Source organism: Oncorhynchus nerka, linkage group LG23, assembly GCF_034236695.1.
Source record: "Oncorhynchus nerka isolate Pitt River linkage group LG23, Oner_Uvic_2.0, whole genome shotgun sequence".
In the NCBI taxonomy this organism is placed as follows: Eukaryota; Metazoa; Chordata; class Actinopteri; order Salmoniformes; family Salmonidae; genus Oncorhynchus; species Oncorhynchus nerka.
Window position 1 is genome coordinate 49,866,186 of NC_088418.1, and position 18,863 is coordinate 49,885,048.

The window sequence follows — 18,863 nt, forward strand, 5'->3', positions numbered from 1 at the left end:
TTGGAACGCTACTGTACACATTCCACTATTTCTCTGAACAGTGGAACACTTGGAACGCTACTGTACACATTCCACTATTTCTCTGAACAGTGGAACACTTGGAACGCTACTGTACACATTCCACTATTTCTCTGAACAGTGGAACACTTGGAACGCTACTGTACACATTCCACTATTTCTCTGAACAGTGGAACACTTGGAATACTAACACATTCCACTATTTCTCTGAACAGTAACACTGTACACATTCCACTATTTCTCTGAACAGTGGAACACTTGGAATGCTACTGTACACATTCCACTATTTCTCTGAACAGTGGAACACTTGGAATGGTACTGTACACATTCCACTATTTCTCTGAACAGTGGAACACTTGGAATGCTACTGTACACATTCCACTATTTCTCTGAACAGTGGAACACTTGGAATGCTACTCTGTACACATTCCACTATTTCTCTGAACAGTGGAACACTTGGAATGCTACTGTACACATTCCACTATTTCTCTGAACAGTGGAACACTTGGAATGCTACTGTACACATTCCACTATTTCTCTGAACAGTGGAACACTTGGAATGCTACTGTACACATTCCACTATTTCTCTGAACAGTGGAACACTTGGAATGCTACTGTACACATTCCACTATTTCTCTGAACAGTGGAACACTTGGAATGCTACTGTACACATTCCACTATTTCTCTGAACAGTGGAACACTTGGAATGCTACTGTACACATTCCACTATTTTTCTGGCTGCACATTGTGACCATTTATTGGAACCATTGAAAAATAATAATTCTATTTATATGGTTGTTACAAGTGAGTTGTGACTCTTCTTTGTGATGTTCACTGTTTGCTGTTAAATCATGCCTTTATGTAAACTTGCCTTTGTTTTCAGGTGCAAAAATCATGTTGTAAGTTCATTCTTATGGTTTAGGTTATTTTGTTGTTTCTATGAGTAAGAAAAACTGAAATCAAGGTCTATACAGTTTATTGCCATTATGTCTATCTGTACAATAACCCAATAAATAAAGTTTACATGCAAGAACAAAATGTGTTACATCCAGCCTAGCTAGTCCCCCCCCCACCTTCTGTCTCTCTGGATGCTGTCACTGTTCTCTGACTGGCTGTTGTGACAGAGCCGTCTCTTGAGTTGTCAGCCTCTCCTAAAGCTGAGTTTAATTACTCCTTTTCAGCAGCACGACGCACACACACACACACACACACACACACAGCATGCCACATCGTTCTCGCAGTAATTGTCAAAAAACGCACAGCGATTGAAGTCTCCATCAACCGTGCTACCTGACAAACGCCGATGCGTCTCACGTCTCCTAGACAAAGAAGACCCCCAGATTTGTCATGGTTTTCACAAGGTTTTTTCATCAACCCTTTGAAAACATTAGGGGATATGTAGATGTGTGTGTGTTGGCCTGCCACAGTGTTGGACAGGCAACGTGGATCGATGGACTGTCCCCACTGTGCCCATCTCTGAATAGACAATTAGAGGAGGAGGAGGAGGAAGAGTTACAGTACACGATTATTGACTGGTTTTGGATGAAGGGCCCATCTATGATAAAGATATGCTAGCAATGGCTCATGTAGAAAATGGTTATTCTAATAGAATATGTTTGATATTTACTATAGTTCTAAAATCCTTTTATTTATAATATTCCTAAAATTTAAAAAAAATGCTAAATAATGAAATAAGTGTATTGAAGGTTCCGTGAAATATTTCCTTTCCTATTCCTTTGTTACCTGTGATTAATGGAACTGTGACTGTCAGATGAGAGATGTCTTTGTGAGAATGAACAAAACAAATATGATTGTTGACACTATTGCAACTAAGATGGATCGGAGCTAGTATGACCCATGACAGACGAGACAAAAATAAAGACATTCCGTATCAATTAATGATATTTTTCCATTGGATTTGTGTACTCTGTTGCACCTGTAGAAGTTTGTTGAATGGGTGTGGACTACTTTTGAACTGATGGTCCATTTTCTCCTTTCTCTCCTCTCCCTCCCAGGCACCTTGCCCTATGACATAAAGATAGTGATTGCGGGGAACCATGAGTTGACCTTTGACCAGGAGTTCATGGCTGACCTGATCAAGCAGGACTTCTACTACTTCCCATCAGCCTCCAAGTTGAAACCAGAGAACTATGAGAACGTCCAGTCCCTGCTCACCAACTGTATCTACCTGCAGGACTCAGAGGTCACCGTACGCGGCTTCCGCATCTATGGCTCCCCCTGGTGGGTAACTCTGTAACTGCAGTATACCTGATAGTGGACAACACTCTTACTACTTGATCTATTTCTATCTATCAATCTTCTCTCACAACCACTTTGTCCTTCCTCTCCACTTACTGTCCTGTCAGTCATTCACTCACTCTCCCCTCCACACACTTCCTCCCATGCTCTTTTTTTTCATGGTTACCTCTCTAGCTATGGTTCCTTCTTCTTTTTCACCCTCTCTCCTCTCCTCTCCTGTTTTCTCTCCCCGGGCAGCGCCAGGCTGTGTGTGTGTGTGTGTGTGTGTGTGTGTGTGTGTGTGTGTGTGTGTGTGTGTGACCAATGCTCCATGATGCAGTGTTTTTGTGTTTTTGGTGTGTCCATGTGTTTTTGGTGAGGGGCCCCAGAGGTAGTGTGTTTTTGGGAGGGATGTGCGTGTGGGGCCCCCTATGTTAGGTAATTGGTTTGCTGAGATAGTGGGGTCCCTTGAGTTAGAGGAATAGCCGCTATAGAGAGATGCCTGAGGTGTGTTGAGATAGTGAGAAGGGGTGAGAGAGAGCGAGAGAGAGAATGGAGAGGGAAAGGGAGAGAGAGAGATGAAGAAAGAGGGAGGGAGGGAGGGAGGGACAGAGAGAGTGAATGAGAAATGAAGCAGGAGAGAACTGAAGACTGAGGGTGTGAGAGGAAGAATGGTGTACACAGCTTCAATTCAGTAACACCGGCTGGGCTTGGCTTGTGCAGTAGGCTTACCACAGAAGGCAGATGAAATCGTGTGTGTGTGTTAGCGTGCCTGTGTGTGTGTGCGCATGTGTGTGTGTGTGTGTGTGTGTGTGTGTGTGTGTGTGTGTGTGTGTGTGTGTGTGTGTGTTGCAGCAGCCCAAGGCTCTGTTCCTCCAGTACAGGGGGACTCCAGCTGGAGGCTCCGTGTGTTCCCCTCTCCACACTGTCTGCTCCTCTATCTCTCTACCTCTCCTCATCCCTTCCTCCATCCACCTGTCTGCTCCTCTATCTCTCTACCTCTCCTCATCCCTCCCTCCATCCACCTGTCTGCTCCTCTATCTCTCTACCTCTCGTCATCCCTCCCTCTCCCTCAATCCACCTGTCTGCTCCTCTATCTCTCTACCTCTCCTCAACCCTCCCCTCTCCCTCAATCCACCTGTCTGCTCCTCTATCTCTCTACCTCTCCTCATCCCTCTCTCTCTCCCTCAATCCACCTGTCTGCTCCTCTATCTCTCTACCTCTCCTCATCCCTCCCTCCATCCACCTGTCTGCTCCTCTATCTCTCTACCTCTCCTCATCCCTCCCTCCATCCACCTGTCTGCTCCTCTATCTCTCTACCTCTCGTCATCCCTCCCTCTCCCTCAATCCACCTGTCTGCTCCTCTATCTCTCTACCTCTCCTCAACCCTCCCCTCTCCCTCAATCCACCTGTCTGCTCCTCTATCTCTCTACCTCGCCTCATCCCTCCCTCCATCCACCTGTCTGCTCCTCTATCTCTCTACCTCTCCTCATCCCTCCCTCAATCCACCTGTCTGCTCCTCTATCTCTCTACCTCTCCTCATCCCTCTCTCTCTCCCTCCATCCACCTGTCTGTTCCTCTATCTCTCTACTTCTCCTCATCCCTCTCTCTCCCTCAATCCACCTGTCTGTTCCTCTATCTCTCTACCTCTCCTCATCCCTCTCTCTTTCCCTCAATCCACCTGTCTGTGCATCTATCGCTCTACCTCTCCTCATCCCTCCCTCAATCCACCTGTCTGCTCCTCTATCTCTCTACCTCTCCTCATCCCTCCCTCAATCCACCTGTCTGTACCTCTATCTCTCTACCTCTACTCATCCCTCCCTCTCCCTCAATCCACCTGTCTGCTCCTCTATCTCTCTACCTCTCCTCAACCCTCTCTCTCTCCCTCAATTCACCTGTCTGTTCCTCTATCTCTCTACCTCTCCTCATCCCTCCCTCTCCCTCAATCCACCTGTCTGCTCCTCTATCTCTCTACCTCTCCTCATCCCTCTCTCTCCCTCAATCCACCTGTCTGTTCCTCTATCTCTCTACCTCTCCTCATCCCTCCCTCAATCCACCTGTCTGCTCCTCTATCTCTCTACCTCTCCTCAACCCTCTCTCTCTCCCTCAATTCACCTGTCTGTTCCTCTATCTCTCTACCTCTCCTCATCCCTCCCTCTCCCTCAATCCACCTGTCTGTTCCTCTATCTCTCTCCTACCTCTCCTCATCCCTCCCTCAATCCACCTGTCTGCTCCTCTCAATCTCTCTACCTCTCTCTCATCCCTCATCCCTCTCTCTCCTCAATCCACCTGTCTGTTCCTCTATCTCTCTACCTCTCCTCATCCCTCCCTCAATCCACCTGTCTGCTCCTCTATCTCTCTACCTCTCCTCATCCCTCTCTCTCCCTCAATCCACCTGTCTGTCTGTGCGCTCCACATGTCGCTGGCTCGGCAGTGGGGAGCACAGGGGAACGAGGATGTCTCTTTCTATCTCTAATCTCTGTCAGGAGCAGTGGGACAGCGCCTGCTTTACCCTCTCCAGTCCCGTCTCCATGGCGATGCCAGGCTGGCACTGCTTTATGGCCCGTGGCCAACCTGTACTGTAGCCTCGGGGTGGTGGGAGGAGAGAAGCCTGTCTGTCTGCCTGTGTCTCCTGCCCTGGCAAGTCGTCTGGCCTGAATGAACTGTAACAGCACAGTCACTCTCCCCTCTGCTCCAGTCACTCTCCCTCCCTCCATCTCCCTTCTTCCCCTTATCTCTCCCTGTCTCATTTCCTCCATTCTTTTCCCTCAATCCCCTCAGCCATCACTATTCCACAAAGCCCTGTTCCAAACCCATATCTTTCCTTCTCCCCATCCCTCCATCCGTCTTTACTTCTGTTCTGTCATCCTTCAATCACTCGTTCTCTTTTCTATCCCTTCATCCGTCCCTCTCTCCTCGTGGGGGTCTGATGGCAGGTTGCTCGCAGCACGGTGCTTCCTTGTCCATCCCTTGTCTCCGTCACAGACACACACACACACACACACACACACACACACACACACACACACACACACACACACTCACAGCTCCACCATCCCTATCCCTACCCCCCAGGCTCCAGACAAAATTAGATCCGAACATAGCATGCTGCATCCTACCCGAATCCTAACAATTTGTCATTCTCTGAAATGTGGAATCAAAAGGACAGCATGGGGAGCAGTTGTGTGTGTGTGCGTGTGTGTGTGTGTGTGTGCCTCTGTTCCTGTTCTGACAGTAATGCAAGTTTACAAGTCATTTGTCATGGGCGTATCGCAAAGCCACCCCGCGTCTCGGAGCTAAAGGGACGGGGAGACAGAATGGAAGGTGTGTGTGTGTGTGTGTGTGTGTGATGGAGGCAGAACAGTAGAGCCCCAAACCATAGTCTAACAGTAGTGTGGGAGGCATGGGAATTAGCCACAGTAGTCGTCTTTTCAAAGCCCAAACGAGGCAGAGAATCCACTACACAACGCAGAAGCACAGAAACACAGCGGTACGAGGGAAAAGGGGAGAAGCAGGACAAAGTGGAACGAGCAAGTTTTTAAAAAATGTAGACCTGCTCAACTGTGTTTGGAATTTTAGGCCTTCTATTTTGAGTGTGTCAGAGAGGGCAGAGGTGGCAGCATTAGTGTAGTCTACAGCTGTGTGTGTCAGAGTGTATCCGAGGTCTCGGAACACGTTTTGTTTTACACAGGGGAGAGAGCTCCTCGCTTCACTGCAGACTTCCAATGTAGCTAATCACATGGCTAATTAAGGAGATCACAACACTGTGGTGCGTGTGTGTGTGTGTGTGTGTGTGTGTGTGTGTGTGTGTGTGTGTGTGTGTGTGTGTGTGTGTGTGTGTGTGTGTGTGTGTGTGTGTGTGTGTGTGTGTGCGCCCTACTGGTATAGCCAAGAAGTGAACTATAAATGATGTAGCCTATTTAAATGATTAGCAGAGACTGTGTGGGCCTGATTCAATTCATCGTAAACCAATCCCTTAAACAATGAATTGAATTGTGATTCAGTTATCATCAACACAACTGTGTCATCCTCACCTTGCTCATGGACGGAACAATGAATGATCACCTTGTAGTTAAACATGTCCTTTTAAACATGTTCTTTCTACAGCTTTAGTTCCACATAGATCCTCACAGTATTTCACTCTCTCTTCACTGGTTTTCTCCTGAGAGAGAGATATAGTAGGGTGATAGGAATAGTATTGCAGAGAGAGGTAAAAGGGAGAGGGTGTAGAAAGAAGGTAAGAGAATGGGGTAAAGAAAGAGAGATGTAGAGATTGAGAGGCAGGAATGGAGAAAGGAGCGCGAGAAAGGGGGAGAGATGGAGAAGAGGGGGATGAAGAGAGTAACAGAGGCCTTATAGCGGCGTCCTCTGTGGAATGAACTAATGGGTTAACTCTCTCTAAGTGTTCATAATGACAGTCTCTAAGGACGGCACACACCACACACACAGAGACACACACACATCTGAAGAGCGGCGGGAGAGAGAGAGGGGGAGGACAGAGGAGCGAAATCAGGAGCTGTTTATTGATGGGGGAGTGGTGGGATGAGGAGACTTTTTTTTTAATGAAAAAGGGAGAAATGTATCGCTCCCCACTGCTCTCCGCACGGAATAATTAAGCACGGAGATGCAAAAGACTCCTTAATTAGATTTTTTAATTATTTAGGATTTCACTTCTTTCTATAGTGTCCCAATTAAGAAAGCTCATCAGAAAAACTAAAGAGATGAAGAGAGTCTTCTCCTCTTCCTCCCCCTCTTCCTCCCCCTCTCCTCTCTTTGATTCATGGTGAGGGACAGAATACCTGCTCCCCCTGTTTTGAAAACTTCTCTGATGAAGGGGGGATGGAAAGAAGGAGAGATCTCTCCTCTTTCTCTGTGTTTTTAATTAACAGGTGTTTTGATGTAGACTGAGAGGATGGGTGGAGAGTGGCAGAGGGAGAGAGGGACAGAATACTCCAGGGGTTTTATATAATGACTCTAATGATGTAGAAATGATGAAGGTCATTTGACCTCTTTGGAGTTTGTCTAAGAGTTCTAGCTGTTACTGCTGAACATCTCTTACAGGATATTATAACGAGGGAGGGAGGGAGAGAGGGAGAGATCGTCCTTCCATGTGTGCGCTAGCTAGCTACAGTAGTGTCTCGTCGTGGGTGTTGCTTTTGTAGGGCTGCTCACTAGGGTCCTTGCTAAATTAAATTCTGATGTGCTCAGAGACTGTCCCAAAACCCCTGCAACCCTGTGCTCTACCCATCCTTCTCTCTCCCTCCTCTTTTTTTCTTTCTCTCTTGTTCCTCCACATCGCCTGTTTCCAGTGGTTGAGGTGTATTCCCCAAGTGGGACAGTGAGGTACCCTGTGATGAACACTGAGTAGTAATAAACGGCCACTTAAGGTTTGGAGGGGAAAAGGGAGAGATAACGGCCTACTTCAACACTTGTCACTTTCCCTCCTTCGTAGATTCTCTTTGTTCTTTAATCTCTTTCCTCCATTCTCGTTTTCTTTCTCTAAGTGCTGTCAGTCTCTGTACCTGCAGGTGAGTATACACACTGTTATGGTGAGGTGTTATGAAGGGAGGGAGAGAGAGAATGAACGAGGGAGGAGAGGAGGAGAAGACGTTTAGTGTGTCGTTTCCCTGTAGGGATTTCTCTTTAAATTACCTGTTAAATGGCCTCAAGAGGAAATACTTTGTGTGTGTGTGTGTGTGTGTGTGTGTGTGTGTGTGTGTGTGTGTGTGTGTGTGTGTGTGTGTGTGTGTGTGTGTGTGTGTGTGTGTGTGTGTGTGTGTGTGTGTGGTGCTGTAGGCCATTCTCCTTGATTCCCCTCTCCAAGGCATGTGGGCTTCATATTAATTCTGAATTAAAGTGATTCTATCCATATGTTCTCCCTCTTCTCTCTGTTTCTTGCTCACACACACACAGATATAGTGTTGTTCTCAGCGTATAGTTTCTCCCTTGCGGTATCAGTCGGGTCAGGCAGTGAGCAGTCACTGGTCAGTGTCCTTGTTGACCACAATTAGACCACATAGTCAGAACCAGTCTAGAGGACCAGGAATGCTTGTCCAAAAAGGCATCAGGGGTGTGAGTGGGGTTGTATGATGCTGTGAGTGTTTGTGTGTGTGGGGTGATTTCTTCCCCCTTAGGGTGTCTCTGTCCTCTATATCAGACCCTTCTGCTGTGCTGGCACGTGTGCTGCCATGATGCCCAGCACTGGTTCAAAACAGGGGTCACTCTTCCCCCCCCGCCTGCCATATTTTCACCCCACCCTTACCAACCCATCAACCTCTATCTTTGGCGAATCAGTGTGTTTCCTTATGCACAGGAGACTGGTGGATGGGAGGGAGGGAGTAACAGTAGAAGGCCCTCCTTTTTCTTTTCCTTTCTTTCCTGTTCTTCTCTCTCCCTCTGTCCACCAGAGAACTTTGAAATAATTTGTGTCTCGTGGGTTTTTACACATTCTAATTTCCAACTAAATGGGACATCTGTTTGACAAAGGGAAGATTTGCCACGGTTGCCAAGGCAACTATCACTCTGAAGGAGGGGGGGGGAGAAGTCCAACAGCTTTTCTGGACAGAATTAGACTGTAGTGGATGTAGCTAACGCACATTATCCCTCCAAGACAAACACAGCTTAGACACATGCTAGTCCCTCTCTTTTTCTCTCGCCCTCTTTCTCTCTCGCTCTTTCCCTCCTCCCCTCACTTTTTGCCTCATCCCGCTTTTTCTCTCCCCCTCTCTCCCTACCTCTTCTACCCACTTCCTCCTTATTCCCCCCCCCCCCCCTCTGCAGAATCATAAGAAGAAGAAAAGATACACGTCACATTGAGATCTGCCACCAATTAAAAAGGAAAGCCCCTCCCCCATCTCTCCACTCTTCCCTGTCTTCCCCACTGTCGTCTCGACTGTCACTCCTCCCCTGTGAAGCCACCTCTTCCTCCATGGTAATTGGTCATTATTTAGAACAGGAAGGGACAAATGTGCCTCCCTAGCGCTTCTAAATGCTATTTAAATGGGAATGCATTATGTTCTACGCTAACAGGGTTAGCGACTAGTGCCACGGTTGTTATTAGGGAACAGTGGAAATGAGACAAGCAGGCAGGCAGGCAGGTAGGCAGGCAGCAGTCTAGGCTCAACCATGGGAATCAAAATACGGCAAAGACCTGTTGTCTGCCTGTGGCACTCTATAGAGGTATTTTGAGTGGAGTCAGACTAGACCGTGGATGAATGGCGTATGGGCAGGTATGGACACAGGAGAACGTGTAGGAGGGCTAGTGTCAGGTATAAGAGGCTAGAGATGTCAGATATTCTACTCAATCTGCAGTTTACTTCAAAGTGGAGGGGGAAGTTCAGATTACTGTGCGTTGGACCTTTATGACCATGTTGACCCAGATCAGTGTTATCCAAATGGTAGGTCAACTCATGGCTTTAACATCATGAGCGCTGGCTTGATACAACATCACTACTTTAAGCATTAGGTGGGTCATCGCACAGACACATTTTTAAGGGGAACCTTGCTGGCATATGTTGTCCTCTCACTGTCCCCTCCGCTCTTTCTTTCTTGGCCCTCCTCTGTCCTCGTCCCCCCCCCCCGATGCCTGCAGAGTTTGGACCCCTCTCTCCAGTGCCGCTCCAGGCACCTCCATATGACACAGTTCTCACCCACCTGCTCTCATCACACACACACACAACACCCAAACACACACTGGGCTGCTGCAGCTTTCCTCCACCTGCTGCAACAAGGGAGGCTTACAGGATGTTGGAAGCAGGTGCTGCCTACACCCCTACTTCTCCACACACACACACGCTGCTGACGAACACACACATTGAACATGTACATCCACAGAGAGACTCACTTCCTCATCCTCTTAGTCTTTCTTTGTCTGCCAATCTTCCTCTCTGTCTGTTTTGTCTGTCAGTCTCTTTTTTCCCATGTTTCTCTTCTCTCATTCTCTCCTTCCTTTCTCTTTCACACATTCTTTCAAGTGTATCCACTTTGCGAGAAGACATAGGTGGCGGCATGTGGACGTCCACATGAAATCCCCCCCCACCCTAGCGGCAACGTTAGTGAAACGTGTCTCTGAGCATCCTGTGAGAGCAGCGTCCGACGGGAGCTCATTATCGCTGGACATGAAGTCGTCTCTCATGACCCAGCAGATTTGTCATCTCTCAGTACCTTGCACTACCCAGCCAGGAATAGGGGGAGCGAGGAGGGGGGTTCTTTGTTCGGGGTAGTTGGCTACAGAATCTGGAGAAACTCACAGAGCATGTCATGACCATGCACAGTATCTATTCCTGACAGTGCATTTCATAGGGATCCATGACAGGCGTGTCATAGTGTGACTACGTGTCTTAATATTGGAACCTTGTGAGCAGTCTATTGTAGAGGTCGACCGATTAATCGGAATGGCCGATTAATTAGGGCCGATTTCAAGTTTTCATAACAATCGGAAATCGTTATTTTTGGGCGCCGATTTTGCCGATTTAAAAAAAAAATTATATATATTTTTTTTATATACCTTAATTTTACTAGTTTAAGAACACATTAAAAGTCAGTTAAGAACACATTCTTATTTTCAATGACGACCTAGGAACGGTGGGTTAACTGCCTTGTTCAGGGGCAGAACGACAGATTTTCACCTTGTCGGCTCGGGGGATCCAATCTTCCAACCTTACAGTTAACTAGTCCAACGCAATAACCACCTGCCTCTCATTGCACTCCACGAGGAGCCTGTTACGCGAATGCAGTAGAAGCCAAGGTAAGTTGCTAGCTAGCATTAAACTTATCTTATAAAAAACTATCAATCAATCATAATCACTAGTTATAACTACACATGGTTGATGATATTACTAGTTTATCTAGCATGTCCTGGGTTGCATATAATCGATGCAATGCTGGGGGATGATTTAACAAAAGCACATTTGCGCAAAAAGCACAATCGTTGGACGACTGGACCTAACCATAAACACCAATGCCTTTCTTAAAAACAATACACAGAAGTATATATTTTTAAACCTGCATATTTAGCTAAAAGAAATCCATGTTAGCAGGCAATATTAACCAGGTGAAATTGTGTCATTTCTCTTGCGTTCATTGCACTCAGAGTCAGGGTATATGCAACAGTTTGGGCAGCCTGGCTCATTGCGAACTAATTTGCAAGAATTTTATGTAATTATGGCATAACATTGAAGGTTGTACAATGTAACAAGAATGTTTAGACTTAGGGGTGCCACCCGTTAGATAAAATACCGACCAGTTCCATATTTCACTGAAATAATAAACGTTTTGTTTTTGAAATGATAGTTTCCAGATTCGACCATATTAATGACCAAAGGCTCGTATTTCTGTGTGTTATGTTGTAATTAAGTCTATGATTTGATAAAGCAGTCTGACTGAGCGATGGTAGGCAGCAGCAGGCTCGTAAGCATTCAAACAGCACTTTCGTGCGTTTTGCCAGCAGCTCTTCGCAAGGACAGCGCTGTTTATGACTTCAAGCCTATCAGCCAAATGGCTGGTGTAACCGATGTGAAATGGCTAGCTAGTTAGCGGGGTGCGCTCTAATAGCGTTTCAAACGTCACTGGCTCTGAGACTTGGAGTAGTTATTCCCCTTGCAAAGGGCCGTGGCTTTTGTGGAGCGATGGGTAACGCTGCTTCGAGTGTGGCTGTTGTCGATGTGTTCCTGGTTCGAGCCCAGGTAGGGGCGAGGAGAGGGACGGAAGGCTATAGTGTTACACTGGCAATACTATAGTGCCTATAAGAACATCCAATAGTCAAAAGTATATGAAATACAAATGGTATAGTCCTATAAATACTATATTAACTACAACCTAAAATCTCTTACCTGGGAATATTGAAGTCTCATGTTAAAAGGAACCACCAACTGTCATATGTTCTCATGTTCTGAGCAAGGAACTCAAACGTTAGTTTTTTTACATGGCACATATTTCATATTTTTGCATTATTTAAAACAAATTGAACATGTTTCATTATTTATATGAGGCTAAATAGATTTTTATTGATGTATTATATTAAGTTAAAATAACCGTTAATTCAGTATTGTTGTAATTGTCATTATTACAAATAAATAAAATCGGCCGATTAATCGGTATCGGCTTTTTTTGGTCCTCCAAGTATCGGTATCGGCGTTGAAAAATCATAATCGGTCGACCTTTAGTCTATTGATTAGGTAGAGAGGGTGATATAATTCTGTTTACTGCATATTGCTTGAGATTGTATTGGCAACTGTATTGTAACTGCTAAATTCATGGTTAAAATACTTATTTGAAAAAGGGCATTAAATTCCTGAAACATTGTCAATAAAAGTGTTCCTTCCTCGTTCTCTCGGGTTAATACGGGAAGAAATGCTTTTAGCCTGATTTAGTTTCAGAGCTTCCCTTGCTGCTTTATGGTGCGATGTAAAACACCAGAAATATTAGTGATAATACGATAGTGAACGACCCAGATGTCATATTCTGTTGTGTTAAGTTCATTCAAAGTCATGTGTCTGTTTAACTACTAGTCTTTCCTAAGTCCCACTTTAATGCATGTCACTGATGTAGTTTTGACGTGTGTGCAGATGTACAATTGTGAAGCGTACGCTGTGTAAGCTATAGCACAGGTATAGGAGAGACTTGTGTAAGAGGCTCTGTCCCTGATCAAACACGGTTTCCTCTGAGATTCTGAGATTCTGACTGGGCTAGTTTCTGCTGATCCGTACTTTTCCTAACTGTTTCTAAAAAAAAGTGAGGGGGGGGGGGGGCATGGAGAAGAGGAAAGTGAGGGAGGGCAGGGATGCGTTTGTCTTTTCTGACATCCAACTTGATTACAGAGGAACAGCAGCAGGCAGGCGAGAGAGGGAGAGGAAGAGGAAGAGAGGGACAGAGGAAGAGAGGAGAGCAGGAACAAGAGACATCTATTCATCTGTCACTAACCCTACGCATCAGTCCCTCTGTTGCTCTCTCTCTCTCTCTCTCTGTCTGTCTCGTTTTTCTTTCTTTATCTATCTGGTGGTACGTCTGTATCACTCTTTTTTTCCATTTCTAATTCATTGTTCTCTTTTTTGTCTTTGTCTATCGGTCTCTCCTTCTCCCTACAGTATATAATATCTTTCTCTTCCCCCCCTGTTTTCCTCTCCTCTCCTAATTCCCTCCATCCCTCATCGAGGAAGTCTGCCTGCATTTTATTAAATGTGGGAAACATCAGTCTATAGGGAGACAGAGACCTGCCAGGTGTGTGTGTGTGTGTGTGTGTGTGTGTGTGTGTGTGTGTGAGTGAGTGAGTGAGTGATGAGTGAGTGAGTGAGTGAGTGAGTGAGTGAGTGAGTGAGTGAGTGAGTGAGTGAGTGAGTGAGTGAGTGAGTGAGTGAGTGAGTGAGTGAGTGAGTATGTGATCGACAAGGGGCGGTGGGAACAATGTTTCAGCATTTCACCAAACAAGCAGAATTAATGACACAGTGGAGGAGTAGATATGGGAGGGAGGGAGGGGTGACAAACACAGGTGGGAGCTCTGGGATTTATGGGGGGAGGTGAGGGTTAGTGGTTGGTTTAGACAGCAGCTGCTCTTCATTGACGGGGCTCGCTGTGGGAATGGATGAAACCAGCTTGATTTGATAAAGAAATGTAGATTTTCAATAGGAAATGTACAGGCAGCTTCACAGCTGTATAATATTGTTGTGTGCTGCTTCTAGTTCAATAAATATAAGGTTTTTATAGGCAGAATATATGCTCTCCTTTGAGAAAACCCTATAAGAACATGCCTGGCTTTAAACCTAACATTGGAGGTGGTGGGGGTTCTTGGGTTGTGTGCTGGTGCTGCTGATGAGTGTGAAGCTGTGAATGAGCACAGCTGTGAGGCTGACTGCTACTGGTCCAGAGAACCAGGCCTTTCAGACTTCACACAAGACAAGTGTCTCTGTACCCATCACTGTTTTGTTGATGAGGCTTGGTTGGTTGGTGTGTGTGTGTGTGTGTGTGTGTGTGTGTGTGTGTGTGTGTGTGTGTGTGTGTGTGTGTGTGTGTGTGTGTGTGTGTGTGTGTGTGTGTGTGTGTGTGTGTGTGGGCAGATCTCCCTGCACTCTGTCACAGATGGGCTCTGCGACGCCACCTTGGTCTGCTCCAGTTTCACCAGGATGGTTGGACACTCTGAGACTACTGCTGTATGGGGGTGTATTGTGTATATCAAAACGTGTATATCAGCTCAGAGGGAGTTGTGCAGGTGTGTGTGTGTGTGTCAGCCCCGGGGCCAGACATTGATTGGTGTAGCTCAGTGACTGTACTGTGTTTAGTGGATGAGAGCTCGGTGGTAGTCCGTCACCTAATCCTCCACCCATCCAGTGCTTAGACCATTACCGCGCTCACCAGTCACCTGCAATTAAGCCATTACAGAGACACGCACACAGGCGCTGAGAGGGGGAAAGATGGGAGGAGAGACTGACTACAAAACAGCATTGCTTGATTTCCCGTGGGTCAACATTTACTGATACAGTTTCCCTGTTTCGGTGTCTTGTGCGTGTTCATATTTCTTTCTGAATTTTGAGCGTGCGTGTGTGTGTGTGTGTGTCAGCCCGGTGCTCCTCGGTTCCTCCTGAACCTGCTGGGTGTTACATAAGTCACGCTGAGGGCCAATATGTCCCCAATCTGCCTCTCCACAGAGAGAGGGGAAGTGGGGATGGGGGCAGTTGGAGGTAAAGAGGTGGAGAGGTGAGATTAGACAGGAAGAGAGGGAGGGAGAGAGTGGGCTCACTAGATGACAGAAATATAGGAGGAATAGATGGGTTGAGTTATGGTACGTGGATAGATCAAATGAAGATGGAGAATGAAAGATTAAATAAGGACAAGATGGTGACAGGAAGAATGGGAGGGTACATTCAACCCGAAATGTGTCTTCCACATTTAACCCAACCTCTCTGAATCAGAGGTGTAGGGGCCTGCCTTTAATCGACACCATCGGGGGTTAACAGCCTTGCTACAGGGCAGAACGGCTGATTCGAACCAGCTACCTTTCAGTTACTGCAGGCTGGGCTGGGCCCTGTCACATTTCTTATCCTCCATACTGTCAGTCAGATATACAGTACTCTGCCTTTCAGCATTCTCTCTCTCCTTCCCCATCTCTTATTTCCCCTCTATCCCACTCCCTTTCTTTCTCTCTCTTTCAATCTCCTTCTCTCTCTGCATCAGTGTCGTTGTCCGTCCCTCTCTTCTCCCTCTCCCTGTCCCTCTCCCTCCCCTTCCCCTTCTCTCTCCCTCCATCCCTCCCTCTGTCTCAGTAGTCCTGCTGTGAGGATCAATCTTGCCGGGTGGACTGGCTTGTGTGTGTGGTAGTCGTGATTAAACATCAAAGTCTGTACATTAACTATTGTGTGTGGGAGGGAGAATAGTGTGCGCTGAGAAAGGTTTAGAGTTGGGATTAATAATGGATAAGAGAAAGTAACGTATTTCTCTGTAACATGAAATAGCGTCTTCTTGGAGTCAAACTTTCTCATGCTTCCATGTACCAGTGTGTGTGTGTGTGTGTGTGGGTGTGGGTGTGTGTGTGTGTGTAAATTAATTTATAACTTTCCTATTGAAAGATTTTAATCCTATTCTGTACGATAGAGAGAATGGGACAGAAGCAGTGTTCTGCTTCTTAAACTGACTCATTTTAAAATGGCTCCTCACAGGCTCATGGAGTAGACTAAACAAAGAGGACAATAGGAGATATCAGACAGTCAGAGGACATAGAGTACCTAGCAGTATTTACTAGTATCTAATACTGACAGAGAGAAGTTCCCTCAGAGTAGAATGTATTGTTTGTGTGTAATTACCCAGTAATAGGAAGCAGTGTTAACAGTCAGTAGCCTGTGTTTGAACTAGCCCACCTAGCCTCCAGGCTAGTGAATGAGTAAATGAGAACAGGAAGACGCTAATAGCATCTCTAAGCAGCTCTGTTGACCTCTATCTGAGCAGTGGAGTCCCAATGGACCTCTCCCACCCCAGAACACTTTTAATTGAAACAGGCTCTTAACGAGGTTAGTGTGTGGGGGGGGGGGGGGGGGGGTGATCATGTACGGAGACACACGTCAAGTGGTGCGGGGAGGCAGGGAGTTTAATAAGAAGATCTCAGCTCTTAGGAGTGACGAGTGACAGCACAGCAACCCCCTTTAGTATTACCCAGGTGTGCATACTGTACACACTCATACACGTATACAGTACACGCACATACACTCAGTCTAATAAGAGCACACAAGCAGAGTGTATGTCGTGACTCAGTGTGTGTGTGTTTGTGTGTTTTCCTCCCCTTCCAGGCTGTTATTAGGGTCGTTAAGTCGACAGTTTGTCTTAATTAACTCAAGCTGAGGTGATGATGATGGGGTGTGACTGCATCCACTTGGCTTCTCTGAGAAATAGAAAACTTGAAATGAACACACACACACTCCTATAGCATACACACATTCATTAGCTGTCTCTCTGGTTGCCCCCCTCTCTCAGCATCTATTCCGTCTTCCTATTCTGCGTCTCTTCATACTTTTTGTCAAAAGATATATAGAGAGAACCCAGCCTGGCTGTGTACTGTCTAGATACCACTCTCTTCTGTGTGCTCTCTCCCTTTCTCTACCGCTCTCTTTTCCTGTGTCTCACAACATCACTAAAACCATCTCCCTCTCTTTTGTCTCTCTTTCTCTATTTCTCACCAAGCCTGTTCCTCTCTAGACCTCAGGATAAGTCTGGAACTGATTTAGATTTAAAATTCCTCTTATGGTGTGCTGTTTTTCTTCCTAACGACTGTGAAGTTAACCAAAGTGTGTGTGTGTGGTTAATGCCTCACGCCCCTCAGCACTGCCTGATTCGTTAATCATTCATGGCTTTCTCCAATGATATCATTAAGCTTCTGAATGGAGAAACAAATACACACACACACACTGAAATAGTTACACACACACATTACCAAGCGCGAGACTGATCTCTTATTTGTTTTCAAACCTTCTATAATATTACCCTGTTGGGTAAAGTGGTGTTTTGGGTAAACCTGACACAATCACCCTGTCTCTCTGTTTCAGTCTCTCTGTCTCTCGCTTTCTGTCTCTCTTTTTCTCGCTGTCTGTCTCCACCTCTCTCTGTCTCTCTCCCTCTCTCTCTGTCTCTGTCTCTGTCTGTCTCTCTCTCTCTGTGTGTGTGTCAGTCTCTCTCTTGCTTCAGAAAAGAAAGGGGGGAAAGAATCATATCAAATGAAAGTAGTGATTTTGATGCTATTGTTTTTTTCCCAGTGTGCTTTGCTTTGCCCCTAGATGACGCCTAGGGATCCAGCGCTCTAACTCAAACATCTGTTTCCTTTTTTTTCATATCCGTAACAAACCTTGGGTATTAACAGTCTTTAATATGCTGAGCACGTCCCCAATTCTCCTTCCTAACTGCACCAAAAAACACTAGTTAAATTCTAATCCCTTTCCTGGTCAAATCCTATTTATGTAGAAGAGATGTTTCATTTTTGTGTCAGGGTTTTTCCTGGAGTTTCAGAGTCAGGGGCCCATTCAGAGTCGGGCACTTTCAGAGTCAGGTACACTCAGGGGCACTTTCAGAGTCAGGTACACTTTCAGAGTCAGGTACACTCAGGGGCACTTTCAGAGTCGGGCACTTTCAGAGTCAGGTACACTCAGGGGCACTTTCAGAGTCAGGTGCACTTTCAGAGTCAGGGGCAGATACACTTTCAGAGTCAGGTACACTTTCAGAGTCAGGTACACTTTCTGAGTCAGGTGCACTTTCAGAGTCAGGGGCAGGAACACTTTCAGAGTCAGGTGCACTTTCAGAGTCAGGGGCAGGAACACTTTCAGAGTCGGGTGCACTTTCAGAGTCAGGGGCAGATACACTTTCAGAGTCAGGTACACTTTCTGAGTCAGGTGCACTTTCAGAGTCAGGGGCAGGAACACTTTCAGAGTCAGGTACACTTTCTTTTTTGGGGGGAATTTTACCCCATTCTCTCCCCAATTTCGTGGTATCCAATTGTTTAGTAGCTACTATCTTGTCTCATCGCTACAACTCCCGGGAGAGACGAAGGTTGAAAGTCATGCGTCCTCCAATACACAACCCAACCAAGCCACACTGCTTCTTAACACAGCGCGCATCCAACCCGGAAGCCAGCCGCACCAATGTGTCAGAGGAAACACTGTGCACCTGGCAACCTTGGTTATCGCGCACTGCGCCCGGCCCGCCACAGGAGTCGCTGGTGCGCCGATGAGACAAGGATATCCCTACCGGCCAACCCCTCCCTAACGACGCTAGGCCAATTGTGTGTCGCCCCACGGACCTCCCGGTCGCGGCCGGTTACGACAGAGCCTGGGCGCGAACCCAGAGTCTCTGGTGGCACAGCTGGCGCTGCAGTACAGCGCCCCTTAACCACTGCGCCACCCGGGAGGCCTGTCAGGTACACTTTCAGGGGCACTTTCAGAGTCAGGGGCACTTTCAGAGTCAGGTACACTCGTGGATACCATTTTTATGTTTGTGTCCAGTATCAAGGTAGTTGGTGGTAGTATCGCGATCCTATGCTAACTAGCGTTAGCGCAATGACTGGAAGTCTATGCTGCCCTACCAAGCAAAAAGGCAGTAACTGCTAATTTGGTTGAAAATGAATTAATGTAATTTTTGCT

At 46.4% G+C, this 18,863-nt stretch overlaps 1 protein-coding gene across 1 annotated transcript in view; it reads left to right on the forward strand.

Annotated features, from left to right (window-relative positions):
* LOC115106991 (metallophosphoesterase domain-containing protein 1) overlaps positions 1-18,863 on the forward strand; it is a 42,441-nt gene that overhangs the window by 16,042 nt on the left and 7,536 nt on the right. Inside the window, exon 4 of the mRNA XM_065008196.1 lies at positions 2,034-2,259. Within this exon, the coding sequence (XP_064864268.1) occupies positions 2,034-2,259 (226 nt within the window). The remainder of the gene's footprint in view (positions 1-2,033; positions 2,260-18,863) is intronic.